The 26690-nt window shown below is 46.8% G+C and overlaps 1 protein-coding gene across 2 annotated transcripts; it reads left to right on the forward strand.

Moving 5' to 3' along the window:
* The first annotated feature begins 455 nt into the window (after positions 1–455).
* RBSN (rabenosyn, RAB effector) lies at positions 456–25847 on the forward strand. Of its 2 annotated transcripts, XR_014297319.1 has the most exons (13): positions 456–588; positions 2577–2893; positions 6547–6687; positions 9744–9844; positions 10761–10806; positions 10925–11086; positions 13373–13614; positions 15624–15694; positions 18341–18427; positions 19492–19594; positions 20967–21071; positions 21764–24933; positions 25255–25847. XR_014297319.1 is itself a non-coding variant. In XM_082663874.1 (12 exons), the coding sequence occupies exons 2-12, from the start codon at positions 2746–2748 to the stop codon at positions 22910–22912; spliced, it is 2355 nt and encodes a 784-aa protein (XP_082520000.1). In that variant the 5' UTR covers positions 456–588; positions 2577–2745; the 3' UTR covers positions 22913–25847. The 2 variants fall into 2 exon arrangements, 1 of the variants encoding a protein (XP_082520000.1); XM_082663874.1 differs by having other exon boundaries at positions 21764–25847.
* Positions 25848–26690: the final 843 nt, after the last annotated feature.

A 26690-nucleotide genomic window follows, 5' to 3' on the forward strand; every position in this document is an offset into this window, starting at 1 on the left:
TCACAGATTTTCCTGAGCACTCTGTACGTGTTTTGGATGTATACTTCCTGTCATTATAAGCCTACTCTCATGCTGTTATATTCCAGACTCTCCACATCCTCCAAGCCTCTCAAATAATTCCTTTACTCTCTAGCGCTCAGGAAGTTTAATTGACTCTAATTAATTTAGAAGTGTTCGTTGCCTCATTCACTGCGCACCTCGGTCAAGGAGCAAAAAAGCACAGGCTTCAGTTTTCCCATACTTAACAGTGGGGCGGAGAGCAAGGGGCGTGGTTCAACTTCGCTGGCGGAACTACCAGAGTCGTCAAAACGTCGCAAAATTACCCAGCCTCGCCTGGCCGGTTTTTCCTGCGCCTGCGCAGAATCCGCCGCTGGCCTGCGGTTGGGGATTCCCTTCCGTGCCCTCGAAGACTTGGCGCTCCTCCGTGGTCCGTCTGCCTTTCTTTCGTTTTAGGCGTCGACGCAGGCGCGGCTGTTGAGCGCCGAGCAGTCGATGGAGATGGTGGCCTCGACCGCTTGAGGGGTCGTGGAGGCCCCGAGCTCGGGTCGGAGAACTGGACAGGCTTTCGCGGCTGTGGGACCGGGAAAGGTACACGGGCTGGGCGTGCCTGCGGGGCTCTTGTCAGAAACCGGGCGGGCGGGCCGTGCGGGCGTGGGATCCGTGTGTGGTGGGTGTGACGTGCGTGGTGGGCGCTGGGGCTCTCGGGCCGCGCGTCTCGCTCGTGTGCCCGGGGTGTTTTTACTCCGTGGTTGCTTGGGGTTGTGTGAGCTCTGTAGCGTTACGCGGCTGGGGCGGCGGGGGGCTGTCTCACAGGAGCGTTTTCTGGGTCTTCTGTGGAGGTTTAGGCGTTTGGCTTCGAGGTTTGTGTGGTGCCTATGTGAAGTTGTCGTGTGTGCTTTGTGGGGATGAGCCTTTTCACCCACCGCACTGTGGGTGCGGTGACGCGGCGCGTGCACGTCACGTTGAGTTAGGTGGAGGGTGGTCGGGCGGCCGGGGGATGTGTGGTAGCTGCGGCGTGTGGCCGGCAGCTCTCACGCTAGACGTGGAGTTGCAGATGTGGGTTTTATTTGGACTTTGGACGTGATTTAGGGTGCGAGGCTCTCGCATATGTTGTGGACGTGGGGCCTGGCTTGGTGGTTTGTGGTGGGTATTTGGTATATGATTGTAGGGCTCGTCCGTTCATTCATTTATTCACCCTTGGAGCGTTGTTGAGATTTTCGGTGTTTTGTGCCGGGCACTGACCCGGGGAGTGTGGTGTTGGGAACGAGGACGTGGCTTCTGCTCTCAAACAGCTTACAGGCTGTTGGATTAAGTCGCTTTGTGTACCTGTGATTACAAATTGAGATAAATGCTATGAGGAGAGGTGCAGGGCTGCCCGATGGGAGAATGCGTCAAGCAAGAAATTCTCGAGGAAGTGAGGGTGTCTTGAGATATGGGGAGTGTGTGTTGGTAGCGTGAGTGCGTGGGAAGGAAGGGGGCTCGGGTGAACCCCTGGCTGGGAGGGGCCGGGAGCTGCTTTATCAGCGACCGTCTGGAAAAGGGGCTGAGATCTGAATGTACATAACCATTGGGCTTTTTAGCTAGAGGAAGAAAACAGGGACCTCGTGTTTCATTTGTTTATTTCCTGGGTCACTGCCACTCTTCAGCTTTGAGGGCTTAGGCAGTTCCTCCTCCGTGGCCCTGTTAGCAGGTCCATCCACAGCTCAAAGATGACGGTCATACATTCTCCCTCACTCTGTACTGTGGTTTGTGGCCTCAGGTTCTTGGGGAGAAATTTCTCTGCTTTTGTGGATTGGTTTTGTCTGCATTTCCCTATGGCTATGCATCTTTCTGAGGTGACATTGGAAGTGACTTTGCCGTGGCCTGATAAAACTGAAAATGTAACTTATTAAGCCCTGAATTGTATAAGCATCAGCTTCTTTTATTTTTGAAGCAGTGAGAACGTTAGGCTTGCTGGTTTATAAAGTCTAGTAAGTTTATTGGAGAAAAAGTACCCTACAAACGTAAGACACAGAATAGATTTTTCTTTTTGATCACTAGGTTTCTAATGCTCCTCCTTAGACTGAAGCTGGAATTTTGTTTGATTTGGTTTGGTTTGATTTTTAGCGCAGGTGCTATCCCTTTTATATCAGTGCCTTTTTGACAGAGGTGCAAGAGCTCCATATATGTAGTTGAATAAATGGTCAAGGTAAAGAGAGTCAAATAAAAATTTGTGCTTGTTGATAACTATTTCAGACATTTCCCCAGCGGCTAAAGTGGAATATAGATTATGAAGCTAGATCATTGGAATGAATGTTAGTGAATTGCCTTGGTATTGTGTTTACTGTTGAAGTTGTATTTTCCTTTCTTCAAGAATCTGTGCTTTCCCTTTCACTGAGTTGCCATTGTCCAGTGATGTTCTCATATCTTAGAAAGTTTTGTGTTTTGGTCTAAGGATTCGAGAAAGCAGTTTGTGTTCTCAAACTTGCACTGAAAAATGTTAAGTACCCTTCCTGAACTGTGAAAAGGACAAGGAAAATTCTCAATTGCTGCTAATTTGCCTGAATTGGTTTCCCCCCGCTTCTTTCCTTTCTTAGGACTCCTACTCCAGAGAGGATACCTCATCCAGGGCCGTGATGCCACTTCCCCATCACTTGTGTGCTGCTTGGTTAAGCTAATGCTGCGGATCCCTTGTCTCTTGTGGAGGAATCAAGCTGACTCTTGGCATGAGGACCCTGCCTTGCGGGGGTTGAGAGTGACACTGCCATGGCTTCTCTGGATGACCCAGGGGAAGTGAGGGAGGGCTTCCTCTGCCCTTTGTGCCTGAAGGACCTGCAGTCTTTCTATCAGCTGCAGTCACATTATGAGGAAGAGCACTCTGGGGAAGACCGTGATGTCAAAGGGCAAATTAAAAGTAAGAGACAGGGACTCTCTGCTTATCTCATTCTGTCACTGGGAGCTTTAACTTGTGGGATGGTTTTCATCAGCTACCATGTTGCCACCGTAATATGATAAACAATACGAAATTAATAATAATAATAGAGAACATATTTCTAGTGCTTTCCATGTGCCAGGCATTATTCAAAATCTTCCCAGTGTATTAACTTCATTTAATTCTCACGATAACTATGTGACTATGAGCCCATCTTACTGATGAGGATACCAGACACAGAGAGATTAGACACAGAGATAACTTGCCTGAAGCTGCAAAGTGAGGTAGAGCCCGGCTTTGAACCTAGTAAGTGTAATTACTGTCCTCTGCTGTCTCTTGCTAGAATGTTTGAATTACCTAACTGCCAGCCTAAGAGGGTTTGGGGTGGAATTCCTTTCCTTTGCTCTGTAAGTGGAGGCACATTGTACACCCATTTACCTGTCACAAATTCAGGCCTTCCTGCCATCCTTACTTCTTCAACTAGACCTTGTCCTCTGCAGCACAGGAAAAGGAAGATTATGGTTGAAATATAAGGAGTTAAACCCAAAAAGTTAAAACTTGGTTTTTGAGCTTCCAAGGACCCTCAGGTCCTGGAGGTTTGCAGAAAGAATTTTTCAGATTTTTGCTATACAGATTATTCATTTCCCGAACTTTAGATTCTAACCCCTAAGTATGATGCTGGTGCTCTGGAATTCACTTTCCTAGTGATTCAGTTAATAGCTGGCCACATTTCTGAAGGCAATGAGATTAAAGAGGTCTATTGCTGTATTCACAATTCTTTGTTGGGTGGGAGAGAAAGGAATGATCCATGTATTCCTAAGCGGACTCTGGTCTCCACACGTGTGAGTCACATGCCCCTTGTAATCAAAGTCTCACTCCATGTCTCACTTTTCAGTTCAGAAAAAAAGAGTTGTTGAAAGTATTAACATTTATAACTTCTGTCAAAAATATGACAAAGTCAAACATTTTCAAAATCCTGAAGGCTGCAGTGGACTAGGTGGCTTCTGGCTATAGAGGCTGGAGCAGAGTCATAACTCTGAGGAGACCCAAAAGGAAAAAAAAAGAGAAATGTATGTTCTTTCACATACATTGTTATTTCATTTGACTCTCCCAACAACCCTGCAGGAAGGTGTTGGTCTCATTTTATAGAGAAAAAGTGAGGCTCAGAGATGTGGAGTGACTTATCCAAGGTCAGATAGGAATTGATGGAGGTAGGCCTTGACCCCATGTCTTCCATCACCTTTAAGCCTAATGCTCCTCTTTGTGCGTGGCATCACTGATGAGGTGAGGCCCTGTATTCCAGTCACAGCATGCACTGCAGCTGGAAAACTAGCAAACGAAGGGACTGATTGTCTAAGGGTCCTTTGGATAACTGAAGGGCCTCCATGATTTTCAGTGAGCATCTAGTCTTAGTGCCAGCTCAACTGAGTCATATACCGTGATATCACTAAAACCTTGATGCCGGTGGGTGGAGAGATTAGAGAATGTCCTCACATTCCTGTGATGACTGCCCTTGTATTAGGGGAAAAATGTGTAAGATTATCGAGGGAATAACAGATATAGGACCTTCTGCTGCTGACTGAATTGAAGTGAGGGTTGATCCTGAGTAGTAGCTGGAGAGAGACCGGGAGTTATCAAATTTAGTTTCTCTTTTCTGTCAGTGTCTGTTTCTCTCTGCTTTTCTGTTTCTGCCTCCTTTGAGAGACAGTGAATTTCCTGCTCCTTTGGCTGTGAGGGGAAGACAGGCAAAATGAATAAGGCACCTAGATTTTAGTCCCCTTTTCTTTCATGTAGCTCATAATCACAAAGTCAAGAAGTCAAGACTTGGGCTTTCTTTTCACTAATGAAAAGGAGAAACCTGGTACTGAGTTGAAGAAATGCTTTGGGCCGATCAGATACTGGAAACTACCTCTTCCAGTGGAGTTCTTTCCTCCTACCTCTGCTTCCTTTACTTGGCTTGTTTTGGGCTCTTGGAAAACCTGGGACTGGAAATAACTCTCAAAGATGTTAGCTAAGGGGCCGGGCTGCAAGCACTAAAGCCCGCTTTTATTAGGAAGGGCATTTCTAATTCTCTGTTTAGTGTCCGTTACAATGGAAGGCTGCAAGAAGGTCCTTCTTTGGTTGGCTCAAGCTTTGGTTCTAACTCTAGCATAATCTCTTAAAACTAGCCTCACCATCCCTGACAAGGGCAGGTTATGGGCTACTTTCTCTCCTAACTCACAGTATCTCACATCAGAGGGAAACTATTTATGTATATAGCCCATTGTCTTCCTGGTGCCTTCACTAGGCTTATTTATAGCTACCTTCTGTTATAAAAAAGCCATCCAAACCTTTCAGGAAGGATTCAGTGTCTAGTGCATTTTGTGTCTAGGACATTTGCCTTATCTGAGATGCATTTTTTTTAACAAAGCCTTTTCAGGACACAAGGGCTGTCAGTTGAATTTAACTTTCCTCATTTTCTCTGTTCCTCTTAATCAGCCTCTTTTTTAGGAAGCTTGAAATTTGGGAGACACTCTGGTGTTCATTAAGATTCTGATTCCATTTGTCTTGCTGGAATTTGGGAGGCAAGACCCAAGGCTAGGGAATGACTTACCGGGGGATAGACTGTACTATCCATTATGTCCTCGGGACTCCCCTGGTGGCGCAGTGTTTAAGAATCCACCTGCCAATACAGGGGACATGGGTTCGAGCCCTGGTCCGGGAAGATCCCACGTGCGGTGGAGCAACTAAGCCCGAGCGCCACAATTACTGAGCCTGAGCCCTAGAGCCTGCAAGCCACAACTACTGAGCCTGCGTGCCACAACTACTGAGCCTACGTGCCTAGAGTCGGTGCTCCGCAACAAGAGAAGCCACCACAATGAGAAGCCCGTGCACCGCAATGAAGAGTAGCCCTAGCTCGCCGCAACTAGAGGAAGCCCGAGCACAGCAACGAAGACCCACTGCAGCCAAATAACAAATAAATAAATAAAAACATAATGTCCTCATATTCCTGCTATTTAGCTCTCTCTCTTTACCTTTCGAGCTCTTGACTTGGTGTTTTTGTCCTCATAGAAGCACATAGTTCCTCTTGTGTACTTCCTTGGCCCCGAGCTGTTACAGTCCTTGAATTTCTTTAATTTTGTCTGAAGTAGTCTCTTTTATATTTTATGGCCCTAGGATTTTAGACTAGAGTTAATCATAATAATACTGCTGAAATCACAGTCTGCGGCTTTCTTATGGGACCCCAGACCCAAGAGTTCCCTTCCGTACTACATATCTAAAGTACAGATCTTTGAATTCAAGAATCTCTAGTTCAGAACCAACTTACTGGTACAGTTTGCTGATGTTCCTCAGCCTGCAGTTGAGTCTCTCCTTAACTTTATAATTGATTTAAGCAACAAGATCCCTGTGATGTATATGGGCTGGAGGATGGAATTGGACCAGTAAATGGGATTGTGACAGTGATTCTAGAAGTTTTCCTCCTTCCCCCATACTACTTATGTCCTCAGAAAATGAAAGAACCCTGATACAGGAGAAGCCATGAAATGCATTGGGACCCTGTTGATAGGTGAAATCTAAGTGCTTTTCCTATAGGACCTTGACTCTCTACTGGGTTATCTTCGTGGATTCATATGGTGTTTGTTCCATTTTTCAAGGTCTTGTCCAGAAGGCTAGGAAAGCAAAGAACAGGCTGTTGAAACGAGAAGGAGATGACCGAGCTGAATCAGGGACCCAAGGATATGAGTCTTTCAGCTATGGAGGGGTTGATCCTTACATGTGGGAACCCCAGGAGCTTGGTAAGAAATTCTTTTCATTCGTTCATTCATTCAGCAAATGTTTATTGAACATCTATATGTTTTAAGAGTTGGCTGAAGAGACACCAGTAAATCAGAATGGTTGTAAGCTTCTGAACCTTGTGTTCTAGTGGGGGGAGAAAATGGACAAGAATGAGCTGGGCCTCTGCTTTGTGTTAGGCACTGCATTAAATGCTTAAACTCTCGTTTAATCCTTACTGAACTCTATGGGGACCTCCCAGGATCAGACAGCTAGGAAACTGCAGAACTGGGGTAGGGATCCAGGTCTTTGACATCAGCCCAGGTGCAGTCCATTGACTGGGCTGTCTCTTCTTGTGTAGACATTGATTACCTCCCTACTGAGAAGCACTGGTTCATGCAACTTAATTTTCTGAAGCATGTAATTGTGTTATCATCTGCTTCCTTTCAAAATTACCATCTTTTCGGGATGATGAAAATGTTCTAAAATTTATTTTGGTGATGGTTGCACAACCCTGTCAATATACTAAAAACCATTGAATTTGTATGCTTTAAATGGTGAATTGTATGTATTTGAATGATAACTCAGTAGAGCTTTTACCAAAAAGATCATGCCACATGGAGTTGAACTAGCTAATCTTACATGTCCTTTAACTGTTGAATGATAGTGATCATTAATATAGTATTTTCTATCCATGCGATGGGTAAATAATGATTCTTTCGTAGTAGTTTATTATACTTTGTTTTGTTTTGGGGCCGCTCTGCATGGCATGTGGGATCTTAGTTCCCCAACCAGGGATCGAACCCATGCCCCCTGCATTGGAAGTGTGGAGTCTTAACCATTGGACTGCCAGGGAAGTCCCATAGTACTTTATTATACTTTGATACTCATTATCTTGTTCACCTTTCACAAAAGCCTTGTGAGGTAGAAAGGGTAGTGATGCTCATTCCATTTATAGATGAGAACACAGGCTCTAAGAAGGGAAGTGATATTTACCCTGGGGTCATCTACCAAATAGTGCTGCTGCAGGATGTGTCTTTTATTTTATTTTTTAAATAAATTTATTTATTTTATTTACTTTTATTTTTGGCTGTGTTGGGTCTTCATTGTCGCGCACAGGCTTTCTCTAGTCTCAGCGAGCAGGGCTACTCTTCCTGTGGTGCACGGGCTTCTCATTGCAGTGGCTTCTCTTGTTGCGGAGCACGGGTTCTAGGCGTGCGGGCCCAGTAGCTGTGGCTCGCGGGCTCTAGAGCGCAGCCTCAGTAGTTGTGGCTCACGGGCTTAGTTGCTCTGCAGAATGTGGGATCTTCCCAGACCAGGGATCAAACCCGTGTCCCCTGCCTTGGCAGGACGATTCTTAACCACTGCACCACCAGGGAATCCCAGAATGTGTCTTTTTGGAAGAGGAAAGTCCTAGAATTACACTATCCAATATGATAGCTACTAACTGTATGTGGCTATTTAAATAAATCAAAGTTAAATAAAATTAAAAGTCAGTTCCACAACCACACATTAGCCACATTTTAAGTGCTCAGTCTCCATGTGTGGCTAGGGGCTACCATGTTGGAGAGTGGAAACATTTTATTTTCATTATGGCAGGAGAAAAATGGCTTAAAAATAAGATTATATGCATATATTTATTAGTTACATATGAAAGACAGAAACATGAAGGAGACTTTTCAAGCATATGAATTATTAGCTTTTTGATAGCTTATTTCATGATTGCCAGTGTTAAATTATCAAGGTGATTTACTGATTAACTTACCTGTTTCAGCAACTGAAGGAAGTCACAAATTACAAAAGGTCACGTGAATGGCAAATTTTAAAAGTTAACGTGTATTGTCACTCCTAAAAATTCGAAACTAAAATTTAATTAGGTGTTAAAGTTGATTAGGGAAGAAGAAAAGCGTGGATGCTTAAGAGTGTAGCATGAAGATCTAGATATGGTAAAGCAGCAGTCCCCAGCCTTTTTGGCACCAGGGACCAGTTTCAAGGAAGACAGTTTTTCCATGGACGATGGTGGAGGGTGGATGGTTCAGGTGGTAATGTGAGCGATGGGGAGCGATGGGGAGCTGCAGATGAAGGTTTGCTCGCTCTCTTGCCTTCCACTCACCTCCTGCTGTATGGCATGGGTTGGGGACCCCTGTGGTAAAGTACCTAAATGAATAGGCCATCATTGGGTGGAAGAAATGAAATGAGTGCTGGGAGGGTTGAGGGGGCAGGGCCGGCTTTCAGAAGAGGTGAGATTGAGCAGGTTATATTTCAGATGCACTGAGACAACAGGCTACTTGGTTCCATTTGTGTGAGGAGGTTTGTCCTGGGTCTTGGCTGCTGGACTGAGAAGTTACCAGTTTAACTAGCCCCCTCCAAGGACATCTATTAGCGTTTACATTTGGGGGGCTATTTTGAGAAGGATTGTTTTTATTCTGATGAAAAACTATATTGTACCAGCTTTGAAAAGTACAGAAAAGTATGAGATGTTTAAAAATTGCCCATAATGTTACTGCCTTTTTATTTAACAAAAATTCATGTGCCAGGCAGTATTCTAAGGATTTTATAAATTTTAACTTCTGTAGTCCTGATAACAGCCCTGTGGAGTAGGTACTACTGTTTTCCCCATTTTATAGCTGAGTACTCCAAGTTACAGAGAGGTTAAGGAACTTGTCCAAGGTCACACAGTGTGTGGCAGAATTGAAACTTGAGCACAGGCTGGCCCCAGAGTTCAACCTCTGTCCTTAAGGTCTTTCCTATCATACTTTGTGGCCCCAAGGTGACCACAGTTAATATTTTAGCAAATTTCCTTCCATTTGCTTTTCTAGTTTTTTAATTTTTAATAAGACTCTAATGGACTTCCCTGGCAGTCCAGTGGTTAAGACTCCGCGCTCCCAACATAGGGGGCCCAGGTTCAATCCCTGGTTGGGGAACTAAGATCCCACATACTGCATGGTGTGGCCAATAGATAGATAGATAGATAAATAAATAGATAAATATAATAAAATCCTAGAATGTTTGAAATTCAAGGTAGAGGGGCTCCCTCAGGAAAACGACAAGTCGTTTATGTCACCACCTCCCCTCCTAGGTGCTGTGAGAAGCCATCTTTCCGACTTCAAAAAACACCGAGCTGCCAGAATTGACCACTATGTCGTTGAAGTCAATAAATTAATAATCAGGTTAGAGAAGGTAAATCTTTTGTTTTAAAACACTTTTTTTCTGCAAGTATAAATCTTCTGGGGGGAGAATTACATTTCTGTAGCATGTGTCTTGTATATTGTGTATATCCAATGCTGGCAAGGAAGCACCCCACCTAGAGCTGTGCTGAGGACGTGGTGGATGGTTCTAGCCTGGGCTGGCTTTACTGAAGGTGGTGGCCCAGGGTGATGACTGGCCACATATCCCGCTTCCCTTTTTCTTCCTATGAAGGCCACTTGACTGCTGGACAGCCTTTCTGCCTTTAGATCCTTTCCTCGTTTGGGTGTCCCAGGGACAATCACGCAGTGAGGCATAGTGTGTGATACCATGTGATGGCAAACAGAGAGGCTAGTAACCAGGCGTGTGAGGAGTACCCTGCCAGGGCCAGTGTGCAGTGTGGGAACCTCTCGTCCTGTGGTTGGTTTAAGAGTGTGTCTTCAATACCACGATCGCTCTGTTTACTTTAACCCTGGAAATGCTTGTTGTGTATAAGCTGGGTGGTGTGGTGGGCATGGCAGCAACCACACGGGTTCAATTCTTTATGTGTACTTCGTAGGGCAGAAATATGTGACCACTTTCATTGTCCAGGAGGACTGTGGTGAATCGGGGGGTTCCCATTGCTTTCAGTAGCCACCCCACCGTGCCCTTGCCTACCCCTGGTTATAATAGCTTAAGCGGGTAACTGACAATAAAGAGATTGGAATGGGTCATGCGAAGGGAGGTACCTTCTGGATGCAAAGCTAATACTGTATCCCCCACAAAGTTGTTTTTGTGACATTTTGGGTTTGGAGACGACAGATAAGACTTGAGCAATGCTGGTGTGCTCATTCCCACTTGATGCTTCTGCCTGTAGAAAGTGTATACACCACCAGATTAATTCCTTCTGGCACTTTTTTCTCCTTGTCAGCTCACTGCATTTGACAGAACAAATACTGAATCTGCGAAGATCCGAGGTAACTCTAGAACTTTGCTCACATTCCTTCTATTCTTTATCTTTCTTCTTGACCAGATCTCCTTTTTAAAATGGCCTACATTTATGTTTGTTTGGTTTTTGTTTTGTTCTTCCCAAAGCAATAGAAAAGTCTGTGGTGCCTTGGGTCAACGACCAGGATGTCCCCTTCTGTCCAGACTGTGGGAATAAGTTCAGCATCCGCAACCGCCGCCACCACTGCCGCCTCTGTGGGTCTATTATGTGCAAGAAGTGTATGGAGCTCATCAGCCTTCCCTTGGCAAGTAGGTGATGAGGAGGCAGGCCCTGGACCCTGATCTCCTTTTGAGACTAACTTGTTTACTAATTACCACTGGGTGATTTGGGGGACTTTTTAAAAAAATTAATGGCCCATGGGATCTTCATTCATTTACTTGTTTATTCCTTGAAGCCCATTACAGCCTAGGCCCTGTGTTAGGGACCAGTGATTCAATGGTCTGTAACAGAGGTTGGCAAACTTTTCCCATAAAAGATCAGGTAGTAAATATTTCAGGCTTTGTGGGCCACATACGGTCTCTGTCACATTTCTTCTTCTGTTTTAAACAACCTTTTTGAAGTGTAGAAACCATATGTAGCTTGAGGGTCATACAAAAACAGGCTGGACTTGGCTTGCAGGTTGTTGTTTGCCCACGTCTGGTCTATAAGCATCAGCCATTCCTTCAGGGAGTCCAGCATCCAGCAGGGGAGACACACTGACAAACAACTGCTTTATAAAGAGGCAAGTATGATGAGAGAAGTTGTGTCAGGCACATGGGAGAGTTGACGGAATCTTTTTTTAAAAAATAAATTTATTTATTTATTTATTTTTGGCTGTGTTGGGTCTTCATTGCTGCCAGCGGGCTTTCTCCAATTGCGGTGAGCGGGGGCTACTCTTCGTTGTGGTGCGCAGGCTTTTTTCATTGTGGTGGCTTCTCTTGTTAGGGAGCATGGGCTCTAGGCGTGTGGACTTCAGTAGTTCTGGTGAGCGGGCTCAGTAGTTGTGGCTCGCGGGCTCTAGAGTGCAGGCTCAGTAGTGGTGGCGCACGGGCTTAGTTGCTCCGCGGCATGTGGGATCTTCCTGGACCAGGGCTCGAACCCGTATCTCCTGCATTGGCAGGTGGATTCTTAACCACTGCGCCACCAGGGAAGTCCCGAGTTGATGGAATCTTTGTCAGCTCTGCTTGAAGTGGCAGGTGAGGCTTTGAGAGGAGACTGTAGGAGGTGGTCTTAAAATGAGCAGCGGGCTAGTCCTTTCTTTTGAGCAAAGAGTCACAGACAGCTCACCGTCATATAGAATAGGCTGTAATGTCGTAATATGAGAGCCACTGAGTGCTGCTGAGGCCGCTGCAGAGGCTGAAGAAGAGTGAGAGTGTGGGTGCTCAGGGTCAGGAGGTGACGTTTGAGAGCAGCCTTGAAACACAACTGGGACTGCAGAGAGGTGGGGCAGGCAGGCATCCTGGGGAGAGTGAAGAGCTGGTGCTTAGGCGTGGGATGTGGAAAGGCCTGGGGAATGTTAGTAGATGAGCAGGTACAGTAGTTGGGGGTGTGAAACACTGCTTGAGAATGTGGGAATGAGGCTGTAAAGGTTAGGTGGAACACCGTGTCCCAGTGGTCCAGAACTTTGAACCTCAGCTGGTTAAAGGTTGCGAAAGATGATCTCATGGGGTTTTGGCTAATTCTGGGACTTTTGGGGTGATTTTGCAACCCTGGAGAGTTCTGCTGACTCTGCATGTACCGTTGGCTGCAGGATGTCTGGATAACATGGGACAGAAGCAGATGCTTCCTCTGTCGAGCTCTGATGTCCAGCGGGCTCGCATTACCTTGATACTTCCCCTTTCTCCCTGAGGCGACTCCCTGTCTTACCTGAGACTTTATAAGCTATGTTTTGGGGACACTCTTCACCTTCCTTCTTTTGAGCTAATTAACTGACATTTACTGGGTAGCTGCTATGAGGTGGCCCTGTTGGAAAAAATATAGGGCTGCAGCTATGAATAAGACAGTTTCTACCCTCAGAATCACAGATTCCTAGGGCAGCTCTGGGGTGTACATAGAGCTATCACTACAGGGAAAAGTGGGAAGTGCTCCACAAGGGGTGATGTAGTAGAAACTGATAGAAAGGCAGATTGTTTTTGCCTCAAGGAATTGCGGGGGGCGGGGGGGCTTCCAGGAGGATGTGCCATTTGAGCTGAGCTTCGGAAGGGGTAGGAGTCGGGCGTTTGGGCGTGGGGGAAGGCCGTGGAGGGTAGCCCAGGGAGAGCCTGGGTTGTGTCTCAGGCACGGGGCAGGGCAGTAGGTGGTAAGGCCAGGTTAAGGGTGGGCTTCAGAGCCTCAGAGACAGACTGTCCTCGGTTGCCTGGCTCTTTGGCAGCTGCACTGGGCATCCATCCCACCTCAGAGCCTGAGCCCGGAAGGCAGAGGTATGGGTGCTTCTCACCTGTGGGCAGAGCCTGCTCTCGTGCCACCCCCACCGTTGGACTCCACTGCTGTTGTGGCTGGTGGGGTGATTGGAGGCTGCGGGCTCACTGCTGCCTGTCCTGTGTTGTGCTTTACAGACAAGCTCACCAGTGCCAGCAAGGACTCCCTGAGCACTCATACCAGCCCCAGCCAGTCACCCAACAGTGTCCACGGCTCCCGCCGGGCCAGTATCAGCAGCGTGAGCAGCGTGAGCTCTGTCCTGGACGAGAAGGATGACGACCGGATCCGCTGCTGTACACACTGCAAGGACACACTACTCAAGAGAGAGCAGCAGATCGATGAGAAGGAGCACACCCCTGACATCGTGAAGCTCTACGAGGTGATTCGTGTGTGGCCTTGAGTCTGATTCGAGAGATCTGGCTGTTGGTTATATACATGCCTGCAGATTTTGGAGAATGCTTTGGGAAGTCATTCCCTTGAATCATTTTTAGTTTTTGCCAAAGGGCACTAGCTAGGGCCCTGGGTGAGTCGCAGAGTCACTGGGTATGTTGCAACAAACTTGTTCCCTCACCCTTTCATGCCCACTTGACAGCGGGGTGGGGGGGTGGTTAAGGGCTTCTGTGGCCCAGGGGCAGGAGGAGGAAGGGTGGTTGCCATGCGGTGTAGACAAATTCTGTGGGTGGGCAGGAGCTGGAGCTGGTGGTGAAGAGTGGGCTGGAAGAGTCCTGCCACACTCACTTGGAGTTTGAGAAACTGCCCGGAGGCTTAGAGCTTCCTCTTTTAAGTCCATTCAAATGCCTCAGCTCTCATTACCACCAGCAACCCTGGAATGCCTTCAGTAGATGCTGCTTTAAAGGAGCAGAGTGTGGTGCCAGAAGCTGGGATTTAGAGTCAGACTGGGTGTGAGCCTGGCTCGGCCTCCTAATGGCCAGGTGAGGCCTGCAAGATGAGAAGGATGAGCCAGGTTGGGGTTGGGCAGGGAGGTGGTAGGAAACGGGGAGGAGGAAACCCGCCCAGGCATCGGAAGCAGTTTGTGCAAAACTGAGCAGAGGAGGGGTGTATCTTTTTTTTTTTTTTAATAGATTTTATTTATTTATTTTTGGCTGCGTTGGGCTTCATTGCTGCGCGTGGGCTTTCTCTAGTTGCGGCTAGCAGGGGTTACTCTTCGTTGTGGTGCGTGGGTTTCTCATTGCGGTGGCTTCTCTTGTTGCGGAGCGTGGGCTCTAGGCACGTGGTTTTCAGTAGTTGTGGCACGTGGGCTTCAGTAGTTGTGGCTCGCAGGCTCTGAGCTCAGGCTAAGTAGTTGTGGAGCACGGGCGTAGTTGCTCCGCGGCATGTGGGATCTTCCTGGGCCAGGGCTCAAACCCATGTCCCCTGCATTGGCAGGCGGATGTTTAACCACTGCGCCACCAGGGAAGCCCCAAGGAGGGATGTGTTTTTGTCTGATGATCACTGAATGGTCACTGGTAGCAGTTCTGTAGGTCACAGTGGCTGTATTTCTGAAACCACCATGAAAATACTCAGGCTACTAGAAATGGTGTTAATTAAACCCTTGCTGAGCTGCAGATGTAGCCATTGTCCATCCTTTATGTGGAGCTCATGATCTGACAACTCATTTTTGTAAATAGCTGCCACGCTTTTGGCTTCCTTCTTTTTTGAAGTGAGCCCTGGCAGTGCCTTGTGCTGGTATCTGGCATCACCTGGCAGATACAGGACATAGCAACTAATTTCTTTTCTCTACCTTGGTAAACTCAGATGACTTGTGTCCTGGAAGGCCTTGCTCCTCTCAGAAACATCCGGTCAAACATCCGGGCTTCCCTGATGGCACAGTGGTTAAGAATCTGCCTGCCAGTGCAGGGAACACGGGTTCGAGCCCTGGTCTGGGAAGATCCCACATGCCGCGGAGCAACTAAGCTCGTGCTCCACAACTACTGAGCCTGGGCTCTAGAGCCTGCGAGCCACAACTACTGAGCCCGCGTGCCACAACTACTGAAGCCTGTGTGCCTAGAGCCCACGCTCCGCAACAAGAGAAGCCACCGCAATGAGAAGCCCGCGCACCGCAACGAAGAGTAGCCCCCGCTCGCCGCAACTAGAGAAAGCCCGCGCACAGCAACAAAGACCCAACGCAGCCAAAAATAAATAAATTTATTAAAAAAAAAAAGTTCACCCTCGCTTTCTTTCCTTCCTGCAAGCTTTTCTTGTAGAGTAGGTCTAAATCAGGAAATTGATAACAACAAACAAAACAAAACAGAGCTAAAAACCACTCTCTGCACTTTTTTCATTTTATAAAACTGCACATTTTAAATACATCTGTTGATTCAACATAACCTCTGGGTAGGCTTTTCTGTACCTTGAGAGCACAACTCACCTCTTCTTTTTTGTTCTTAGAAATTACGACTTTGCATGGAGAAAGTTGACCAAAAAGCTCCTGAATACATCAGGATGGCAGCATCATTAAAGTAAGCTATTCCTCTCTGTTTTACTAATTTAGTGGTGACTGTTTTCTGGCATTTTAGGTCAATTCTTTAGTAGGTGAAAATGACATTCCTAACTCTGCCCAGGCTTTTCTTCTGCCACTGACTGCAGAGAATCTTCGTCATATCTGTATTTCTTTGGGGTGCATGTTACAGTCCTGTGTAGTCATGTTCAGTCATGTGACCCCAGCTTTTCTGATTGAGCGGGTTTAGGAAGGGCCTTGGACGATAAGCACCACTGCCAAGTGCAGCATCCGGAGGTGAGCAAGGGCACTGTACCTCATGCTTGTGCCTGGGTAGATGCCATTCAGGGTGACACTGAGGTGTCAGGGCTGAGAGCAGACATTTCCTTTAGGTCAGGGGTTGGCAGACTTTGGCCCTCGGGCCACATCTAGTGTGCCATCTCTTCTTTTAAAATTAAGATTTAATTCACACACCATAAAATTCACCCTTTTAAAGTGTACAGTTCAGTGGTTTTGGTACAACCATCACATCACATTTAGTACAACATTCACAAAATTGTACACCCATCAGCACTGTCTTAATTCTGAAACACTTTCATCATCCTAGTAAGAAACCCCATACCCGTTAGCAGTCCCTGCTCCATCTCCCTTTCTCTGGCAACCACTAGTCTGCTTTCTGTCTATGGATTTGCCTAGTTTGGATAGTTCATGTAAATAGAATCATAGATATATGATCTTTTGTGTCTGGCTTTTTTCACATAATGTAAAATTTTCAAGATTCATCCCTGTTGTAGCATGTGTCAGTGCATCATTCCTTTTGTGTGAAGCACCGTGTGGGTAGACCACATTTTGTTTATCCATTAGTCCCTTGGTGAACATTTGAGTTTTTCCACTTTTGGCTATTGGGAATAATGCTTCTATCAATATTCATGTATAGGTGTTTTGTGGACATATACTTTTATTTCTCTTGGGTATATACCTAGGAGTGGAGTTCTTGGGTCATATGGTAACTCTGTGTTTAACTTTTTGAGGAATTGCCAGACAGTTTTCCAAAATGACTGCACCATTTTACATTCCCATCAGCGGTGTATGAGACTTTGAATTTCTCCACATTCTTGCTCACACTTATTTCAACATTATAAATACAATGTTATTGGGACACAGCCATGCCTGTTTGTTTGATTACTGTAGCTGATTTTGCACTACAGCAGCAGAGTTGAATAGTTGCAACAGAGACTGTATGGGCCTCCATAGCCAGGGGGGAGCTACCGTTGCTAAGCATGTTTCCAGGTGTCTAACTCTTACGCCTCCAAAGACCAGTTCTGAAGTGCTTTAAGTAAGTGCCTTTCAGTCTGTCACTCATTCACTCAGTGGATATTTAGCAAGCACGAGTTACGTGCCAAGTGCCGTTCTGGGTGCTGGGGCTGCAGCAGTGGACAGTGGAGACAGCTTCATTATCATGGGAGTGCAGACCGTAACCAAGTGAACAAGTAACGCACATGATAATAATGCCAGGCATGATAGGTGCTCCGAGGAGATTATAGTTGGTTGATGTGACTGAGACCAGGGCAGTGATTTCGGATTTGGGCCAACCCTGTTATTTTCCACATGACTTGGCGTTATCAAGACAAAGTGCAAGTCTTTTTAGTTCTGATCTGATGTTCTTTTTGCAAACTGTGCAGTTAGAGATGATGAAACAACTTTATTGAATCTGCAGATTACAGCACACACCAAGATTTTTCCAGCTAGGCCTGCCTTATAGATGGAAAACAGGTAGACACAGCAGTTCTTTCTGTTTATTTAACTTAAATTGCTGTTGCCTCAGGAAGAGAGTTGAGTGGCCATTGCTGAGGCTGGATTAATAGCTTGGAGATCATTTGAAATGTTTCTCTTCACAGTAAACATTGTTTAAGCTTGTCCCATGTGCTAGTTACTAGGGGTATAAAAATGAAAAGCCATGATCACTGCACTTGGAGTTCAGCAGTCTGGTGGGAATGGCAGACTAGTAAAGGAACAATTCTAAGACCACATGATAACTGTTGCTGTTCCTCTGAGACTGGGGTTAAGCCACCTCTGGCCTTCCCTGATGTCCCATCCTCCACCCTGGGCAGAGTTACTCCCTCTCACCTCCTTTCTTGAGTTGGAGTCCAAGTGATTTTCTCACACAGGGAGCAATTGTTCGTGAGACCTGGGAGCATGGGGCAACTGACAGTGCCACGTGGGCCGTGGCTTGGATTCCTTGGTCAGCTTTCCTATCATTCCTCCGCTCCCTGGGTAGTCTTTGAGTGAGAAAAGAAAGTGCCTTCTCTTACGTGGTCTGACCAACTCATTTAGTAAACCACTTCAGCCGTCTTACTAGATGCACTGAAATTGTTCACGGAAAGTAGGCTGAAGTAGATTCAGTCACATTTATTTTGGCAATGAGCTTAGGAGCTGGTCCTCAAAGACCTCGGCACTAGTGTGTCCCTATGGTGTCTGCAAATTAAAAGCAGTTTCTAGTTGATTAGCACTTATATTTTGAAAAGGAATGAGCATTGCAATATATGCAAGAGTCTGAAATGCCATTTGGAGAGAATTAACTGTCTACCCCTCTGTGAGTCCTTTTACACCACACTGTCCGTTCAGTGCGATGACATTTAGATCAAACATCTCTGTGATTTCTCCCTAGTGCTGGAGAGACAACCTACAGTCTGGAACATGCCAATGACCTTCGAGTGGAAGTGCAGAAAGTGTATGAGCTAATAGACGCTTTAAGGTAAGGTCTGTTAGGTGATGTCTTACGTGCTGCCTTGAGTGGAGGAGGTGCTTTGTTAATGAGTGGTGGGCGGCCAGCAGACCTGAGCTTACCCAGTCCTGGTGATAGTGGGAGTGTGTGAGGAGGAGGCTGAGGGAGTTGCCAGCTCTGGCACTCAGTGCATCTCAGTAACTTTCGGTTAAGGATTTCTATTGTTCATTATTATTAAAGGAATAGGAGTTGATTGACACCAGCTGTGTGCCAGTCACTGACTACTTCCACACAGAGTAGCTCCTTTATCATACCATGGTTACCCTGTGAGGTAGAGATTAACATCCCCATTTTATAGGTGAGAGAATGCACCACAGCTAGAAGAAGGACTGGAGCCCAGATGGAAACACAGATTCTTCTCTTCAAGTTGACTGCTGCCTTGGTTTTTTTTGGCCATGCTGTGCAGCTTGTGGGATCTTAGTTCCCTGACCAGGGATCGAACTGAGGCCCATGGCAGTGAAAGCGCCGAGTCTTAACCACTGGACCACCAGGGGAGTCCCAGTCGCTGCTTTTTTTTTTTCTTTTTTTTTTTTAGTCGCTGCTTTTTAACTGTGGATTGGCTGTTGGGGTTACATCAGCCCTTTGCAGTGTAGGAAGTACTGTGACTCAGAACAGAGATGCGGAACTCTTGTCCATCTGTACGTGCAGGGCTAGCTACGTGGTTTAGGGTCTGCTGCAAAATGAAAATTCAGGTCCCTTGTTCAAAATTAAGGATTGTAAGACAGTGATAGCAGAATATGAAACCAAGCACAGGGCCCTTCTGCTGTGCTGGTCACTCACGCACGACGCTGGCCCTGCACCAGTGGTCAGTGCCTCGATGGCTGAGTGTTTGTCGTTCACCCTGTGCTTGTTTGGGGCCTTGGGTACAGCCAAAGGGTAAGAAATGGGCTTTGCCTGCAAGGACATTTCAGTGGAGTCTCTAACCCATTTCTCTACACATGTTGCTGGCATGCAAGCCTGGTGACTCGGGACTTTTCACCCATGTTTCTGAGGCTGGCAGTGCCTGTTACAGTGATGTATTTGTTCCAATTCAGTAAGAAGATCTTAACCTTAGACTTGAAGCAGGACCCTCCACCACATCCAAACACTTTACGGCTACAGAGGATGATCAGATACTCAGCTACGCTTTTTGTGCAGGTAAAGCCATCCTGGGGTGGCAGAAACGCCGCACTCGCCTCCCCTGCTCTTCTACCACTCTGAAGGCAGATTGGGCCAATGGCTTGTTTATTTTCTGTTTGTACATTTATTACTTTTTAAGGTTATAAATGTGTCAGTCACATCTAGAGAAAAATCTGGATGTCAAAGAAAAGTAAATATTCCTTTTAGTCCTATGTCCTTAACACCATCCTGCCTCATTCTGATATATTTTCTTTTTTATTCCATTTGCACTGGTTATATAAAGTAGTTACATATGCTACTTATAGTAACTTATATAAGTAGCATATTTGCAAGTTTAGGCCTTCTCATTGCTGAATTTTATATCATAAGCCCTTTTTTTTTTTTTTGGTGGCCCACATGGCATGCAGGATTTCTAGTTCCCCGACCAGGGATCGAACCCATGCCCTCCGCAGTGGAAACACCAAGTCTTAATGACTGTAGTGCCAGGGAAGTCCCATAAGAACTTTTTTATGTGGTCCTCAAACAGCTCTTGTTTGAATGACTACAGAATAGTGCTCTGTGTACACTATCCTTTAACTATTCCCCTTTCACTGGGCATTTGATAGATTCCCATTTTTTGCTGTTGAGGATTGCCTGATGGACATACTTGCACATAGCATTTCCTCCTTGGGATAAGCTCCTACGGGACTCTTCCTGGGCCATTGGTTTGGAGGAAACAGGTGACAAGGGCGCACTAGACGTAGGTGGTTGGATCTAAGTTGTTTCTACCTCAGAAAGCCCTTGTGAGAGTCACAGTCAATCCCCTGTGGGGCTTCTGACAGAGATCTAAGCGTCCTGTTGGGTTAGTTTCCCAACATCGTAATGCAGAGAATGAGGCCCTTCCTGCTTTTGATTAGTGGCTGTATTCCACAGTCATTTGATGAGTGCCTGCTGAGTCCCAGGCAGTGTTCTAGGTGCTGGGTATCCTGCCATGAGTAAAGACAGACATTCCTGTTCTCATAAAGCTTGTATTCTAGAGAGGGGAATAGAAAAGAAACAACTAAAAAGTATAGCTTAAGAGGGTGGAGAGTGCTGTGGAGAAACGTAAAGAGCGTGGGGTTGGGGCTTTGACGGAGGCTTACGAATGTAGACAGGGAGGGCAGGAAAAGGCCCCACTGAGAGGGCAAATAACTGGGATGTCTGGTGTTGATCATTTCATCAGGAAAAGGCTGGCCTATTTGGAAGTTGGCTCTGCTCCGATTTCAGCGTTAGGTCCTTCCCTGCTCTGCTCATTAACGTGATTGTCCGAGAGTGGGGTAGTTTAGCTTAAGTGGGCTCTCACTAGAGGGCTTCAGGTTCACTTTTTCTCCTAAAAGGGTTTAAGTGTAAAATTGCCTGTGACCCCCTACAGGAAAAGTTGCTTGGTTTGATGTCACTGCCAACCAAAGAACAGTTTGAGGAACTGAAAAAGAAAAGGAAGCAGGAAGTGGAGAGGAAGAAGATCCTGGAGAGACGGGTGAGTGAAGCTCAGGGATGCTGGCGTCCTGGCTTCTTCCCTGCGGCTCCCTTGAGCGCAGAGGCTTCCTCAGGCTCCCAGGAGGTCCTGTGAGGTTGTCGTTAAGTCAGAACCTCTCACTCTCTCTAGTTTGCATTCTCCTTCTGTTCTGTTTCTGGCCTCTCTCATCTTCAGAGGTCAGGGTAATTATTTTTCTCTCCAGGTCCTATTTTCCTTTCAGAGGTTCTACTGATTTTCTCCTGTCCAGAATACCATAGAGACTGGCAATCCTCCCCCTGGTACAAGCTGCAGAGGACCCAGACACCAGGGAGTTCTTTCTAGAACACTTTGGAATATGCAGTATTAAACAGAATAATATGTGTATTTAAGATTGTGTGAGGTTCTAGTGTAGATGAATGGTAATAGACCTCAGAGAGTTAAGACAAGTACGTGGCCAGTGAATCTAAGATTGAGAAAAGCTTATCCCTTAACTTACTGTTATTTGGTATTTTAATTTTGAAAATCAGGGTGTGTCCCTCCTTCCCTTCTGATAAAAAAGCCTGATTTGATTTTAGCAGTTGGATATCGTAGTCCTGAGGTGGAGAATTGGAGTCTCACTGACACAGGGATAGCGGGACCGCAGAGGGTGGCTGGCGGTGTGGCTGTTGGCCTGGTGACCGTGTTTCTTCTCTTTGGCTTTGGTGTCTCCCCAGGCTGCCCTGGAATCCCAGCGAAGGCTTGAGGAAAGGCGCAGTGACCTGGTGTCTCATGCGACCAACGGGGAGGTGGTGTCCCTTCGCGGGGGCCATGCCCCGTTGAGAAAGGCTGAGGGCTGGCTCCCGCTCTCTGGAGGTCAAGGGCAGGTCGAAGACTCGGACCCACTCCTCCAGCAGATCCACAACATCACATCCTTTATCAGGCAGGCTAAGGCCGCGGGCCGGATGGATGAAGTGCGTACGCTGCAGGAGAACCTGCGCCAACTGCAGGACGAGTATGACCAGCAGCAGACAGAGAAGGCCATTGAGTTGTCCCGGAGGCAGGCCGAGGAGGAGGACCTGCAGCGGGAACAGCTGCAGATGCTGAGGGAACGCGAGCGGGAACGAGAACGGGAGCAGTTCCAGGCGGCATCTCTGCACACGCGGACTCGGTCCCTGGACTTCCGAGAAATCAGGCCTTTTCAGTTGGAGCCAGGCAGAGAGCCTCGCAACCACCTTGCTCATGCCTTGGATCTGGGCTGTTCCCCAGCTCAGAGCAGTGCGGCACCCAAGACCCCTTCACCCAGCTCGGCTCTCGAGCCCATCAGACTGTGGTCTGGGCCCCCAGCCCTTGGCCAGGAATTCTTCCCCCAGAGCACCACGTCGCAGCACAATGAGGTGCCCTCCCTAAATCCCTTTGATGAGGAAGACCTCTCCAGCCCTGCAGCAGAGGGCACGGCCAGCCCTCCTGCTGCAGAGCCTCCTCTCGGCCCTCCAGCCTGTGTCCTCAAGGAGTACAATCCTTTTGAGGAGGAGGAGGAAGAGGAGGCAGTGGCAGGGAATCCCTTCACTAGCCCAGACAGCCCAGCCCCCAGCCCCTTTGACGAGGAAGATGGGCATCCCCCTCAGAGACCCTCAGGACCTCCTGTTCCTGGCAGCCCCTTCGAGGAGGCCCCCTGTACTAACCCTTTCGAGATGGACAGTGAGAGCGGGCAGGAGGGCGAGGAGCCCATAGAGGAGGAGCTCCTCCTCCAGCAGATCGACAACATCAAGGCGTACATCTTCGATGCCAAGCAGTGCGGCCGCCTGGACGAGGTGGAGGTGCTGACTGAGAACCTGAGGGAGCTGAAGCACACCCTGGCCAAACAGAAGAGGGGCGCCGACTGACCATGATGGGCAGGGCGCCTTTGGGGCCTGGCAGGAGCCAGGGGAGCAGGAGGGAGGGCTGCTGGAGTTGATGGACAAGGAGGAAGGGCGAGATTTAAGCTGCACGCAGGTCAGCGGAGGAGGAATCTGCTGTTTCGTGCTGTGCACTTGGAGCTTTTTCCATGATAGTTGAATAATAAAATGGGAACTAGAACAGGAAGAATCAGCATGCATTTGCTGTTTTTCCTGTTGTTTTTTTTTTTTTTTTTTTTTTTATAATTGGGTTTTCCCTTTAGAAGGGAATTTAAAACTTCACTGCCGAGATATAACTAAGCGCAGTTCTGTTGGGCCCTGGGCAGAAATGGCTACTGTGTACCTCTTGCAGCCATTTGCTCCTGCCTGGTGTTTGGTCATTATGCAGTATTATAGGGCAGCCTTATATAGGGCCCTTCCTTTAGCCAAGACAGACAAGATAGAGTCCTGTAAATTTTACTCGGCTCTGGAGGAAGTCTGTCCCCATTAGGGTATTATGTTGCTTTTACCTGGGACTTCCACTGCTCTACTGGGCACATTCTGCCTGTACAATGGAAGGGGGAGGTCTTGCTATGAAGGCAGTATTTAAGACCCAGGAAAGCCCAGCACCTCTTCTTAAGAGTGGGTAATGGTGGTGAGGTTTCACCGGGGTCTGTTTCCCTCTTTGACTTCTTGTTTGTCTCTTTCAGGAAGTTAAACTCCCAGTGCAGGGGTATCACTGTGAGTCTGATCGTGAACTTTTTACAAAACAGGAGTGGGTAACTTTTTGGTTGATGGAGGTGGTATAATTTGGGAGAAGAGTCTCTATCCAAGTGTGGCTCTGTGGAACTGAATGACCGCTGGGACAATTGTCTGTCCCCAGAGAAAGCTTCCTCTAGAGCTTTGGCAAAATAACTCTGAGCTGGGCTTTTTCAGACTTTTTCATAGTTTAGGAGTTGGTGACCAGGAAGCTCTTGTGGAACATTGTCAGAAGAATTAAAGCTCCCCTGAGTCAGAAGGTCAATTAAAATAACTTCCAAGGCTAGTTGATGAGCCTTCTTCCTTTTTGGTTCATCTTGTGCTGACCGTGGACACTGGTGAGATATTTTTTTACCAATGTTTAGTATTAAGAAACTGAAATGGGGAATTCCCTGATGGTTCAGTGGTTAGGACTCGGCGCTTTCATTGCTGACGGCACGGGTTCAATCCCTGATCAAGGAACTAAGATCCTGCACAGTGCACCGCATGGCTGGGGAAAAAAAAAAAAGAAACTGAAATGTTTGAAAGAGGCACAACCCAGGATCATTTTGGTAGAATCGCAGTACTTGAACTCTTCACCAATTAAGGGCAAAAAGGGAAATTGTTAATTTAGCTCTGGTGCTTAGGTTTACAGGAACATAACCCTTAACTGACATCTGCCATCTTGATACCCAAGTGTGCTCAGCTCTGGGTAGAGTTCCTGCAATTATGCTTGTTAACTACTGAACAATAACTGACCACTAGTCACTTTATACCCCTTAACTAACTCTGGGTCATACTCTCAATGGTTAATGGTGTGAGAGTTGAAATTCACTTTGTTACATTCTGGGACGACCTCTCTTGATCTTGGGAAGGTCTGAAAAACATTGTGGTGTAAAGGTAATCTGTTTTTGTATTGACACTATTCACATTTCTTTAGCACCTGCTGGATCTTTGGGCTGAATGAGGGGGTCCTGTATGGGGATGTGGGAATGGGGAGTGGGTGGGTGGAGGGTGTGTGGAGGACCCCTCGAGTCTGGGTTCTCTTCACAAAGGAATGTGAGTGGGTTTGAGGTCAGCCAGTTACCAACCTTGCTGATTGTCATGGTTTTGGGAAGTTGGCCGTCAGGCATATAAAATGTTGCCCGGTACAGGCATTTTTTCTTCCTCAGGGTCATTGCCCTTCATGCTGTTACTCTGGAGGGATTTATGGATGGCTGCATGCTCCTCCCTGCTCAGTCTGTCTTTTCTCTTTGACTGAAGAGAAGGAAGCTCTCTGTGCCGAAAAGCAGGTAGTTCCAAAAGCTAAATGCTGGTCTCCCTCATGATTACTTTTGTAATGAGAATATATCTCTTTTAGTTAGCTGGTGGTTTCAATTAAGACTAGTTTACTAAACATACCCTTTCTCTGAAATCAATTGCAGGTGGCAATGTATAAGTAACTAAGAGCATTGAGAGCCACTAATATAAGAAACATGTTTTTAAGCTAAAAAAAAGAAATTTTTTAACTGAATATACTAAATCAAACTAAAACCCTCTGATGTGATTGAATTCTTCCACGGCTGTATGTTTCCATTTAATTCTTCCATGGCTATATTCTCCTATAATCACAGACATGACCGGAGTTAGAATTCTCTATCCCTCGGAATTCACACGGGCACAAAGTTGGATTTACAGGGATGGGTTAACGTCAGGGAAGAGATGGCCTATGAATTGCAACCACAACTTCAGGTTTTTGCCTCGTGTGAATAGTTCCCCCGTCCTGTAGTCCTTCATCGCAAACAGCTCCATCTCATCGGAAAATGGGCAAGTCCTTGATACGGCGTTGGCAGATGTCCCTAGACACAGATCATGTATGCAAGAGACTTTGGGGATTCAGGCATCAAATGAAGCTGGCTTTTCCCTGTTATGCCTTGTCTGTATTTTCCCTTGTCTAATACACTAAGGATGCTTACTCGTTATGCTTGCTGCTCAATGTGTCTCTTCTGTTCAGATACTAAAATGTACCTGAATCAATCAAGAGCCACGTGGTAGGTTGGACGTTGGCATAGGTGATGGGACTCGGTGAGAAGCTGGTCTCTTTACCAGGTCACAGACTGTGGTAGTAGATTATGTTGGTCATCTGACAGTGACAGACAGTTTGAAGGTCATTGATTTGCATGCACTACTCTGAGGCCTTGTATTGGAACCTTTTTTAAAAAAATAAAATAACATGTTAGTGGTTGGGGGTGTGTGTGAGTATGTGCACACATGTTGCGAGTAAGAATTACCAGATAACATCTCTCCCCTCCTTTCTTAATAACTTCTGAGTATCAGAAGACAGCCCAGCTCCTGTGTTACCTGTGTGGTTAAGGCCTCCAGACAAAATCGAGGTCACTGGGCTCTTAACAGGGGTTAAGTATGGGTTCAAGTTCTGTCTTTATCTTTAGTTATTCCTGCAGTGTTGATTAAATGAACTGTCTTCGGCAGGTGTCGTGCAAAACCCTTTGAGGTGGTTAATCAGGTGTTCAGCTGACAGATGAAGAAACTGGTTGAGAGAGATGAGCCTGGCTGGGGTCAAAAAGCCAGTCAGTGGTGGAAGGAGGATTTAAAGCCCAGTCTGCCTCACTCGCTTGCCCTATGTAGCAAGGAGGGTTCCACGTGGGTCAGGTACAGTGGGAGTGCTCAGGCAAGGTTTGTGGCCCAAAGGTAGCGGAAGTGGGCGACGGGGAAAGAGATTGGAAGCTGCTGAGTGGATCTCTGATATTGCCATCACTTGGACCTTTGAGACCTCCCAGGACTAAACCAGGAGGAGGTAATATTTAGCGCTCACTCTGGGTCAGACAGAATGCCAAGTATTATGTATGCGTACCTCATTTAATCCTCTCAACAGCTCCAGTTTACAGATGAAAAAATGAGTGTGGTGAGGTTAAGCCTGCTCAGGGTTACACCGCTGGGATTCCAGCCCAGGTCTGTCTGCCTCCAAAACCCAAGCTGCCCTGGCCTGCTTCGTGTATGGACACTCAGGTTTCTCACATGGGGTAGGATATTTCATCCATAGGAAGCACCT

Source organism: Grampus griseus, assembly GCF_964374135.1.
Source record: "Grampus griseus genome assembly, chromosome: 10".
Classification (NCBI taxonomy): Eukaryota; Metazoa; Chordata; class Mammalia; order Artiodactyla; family Delphinidae; genus Grampus; species Grampus griseus.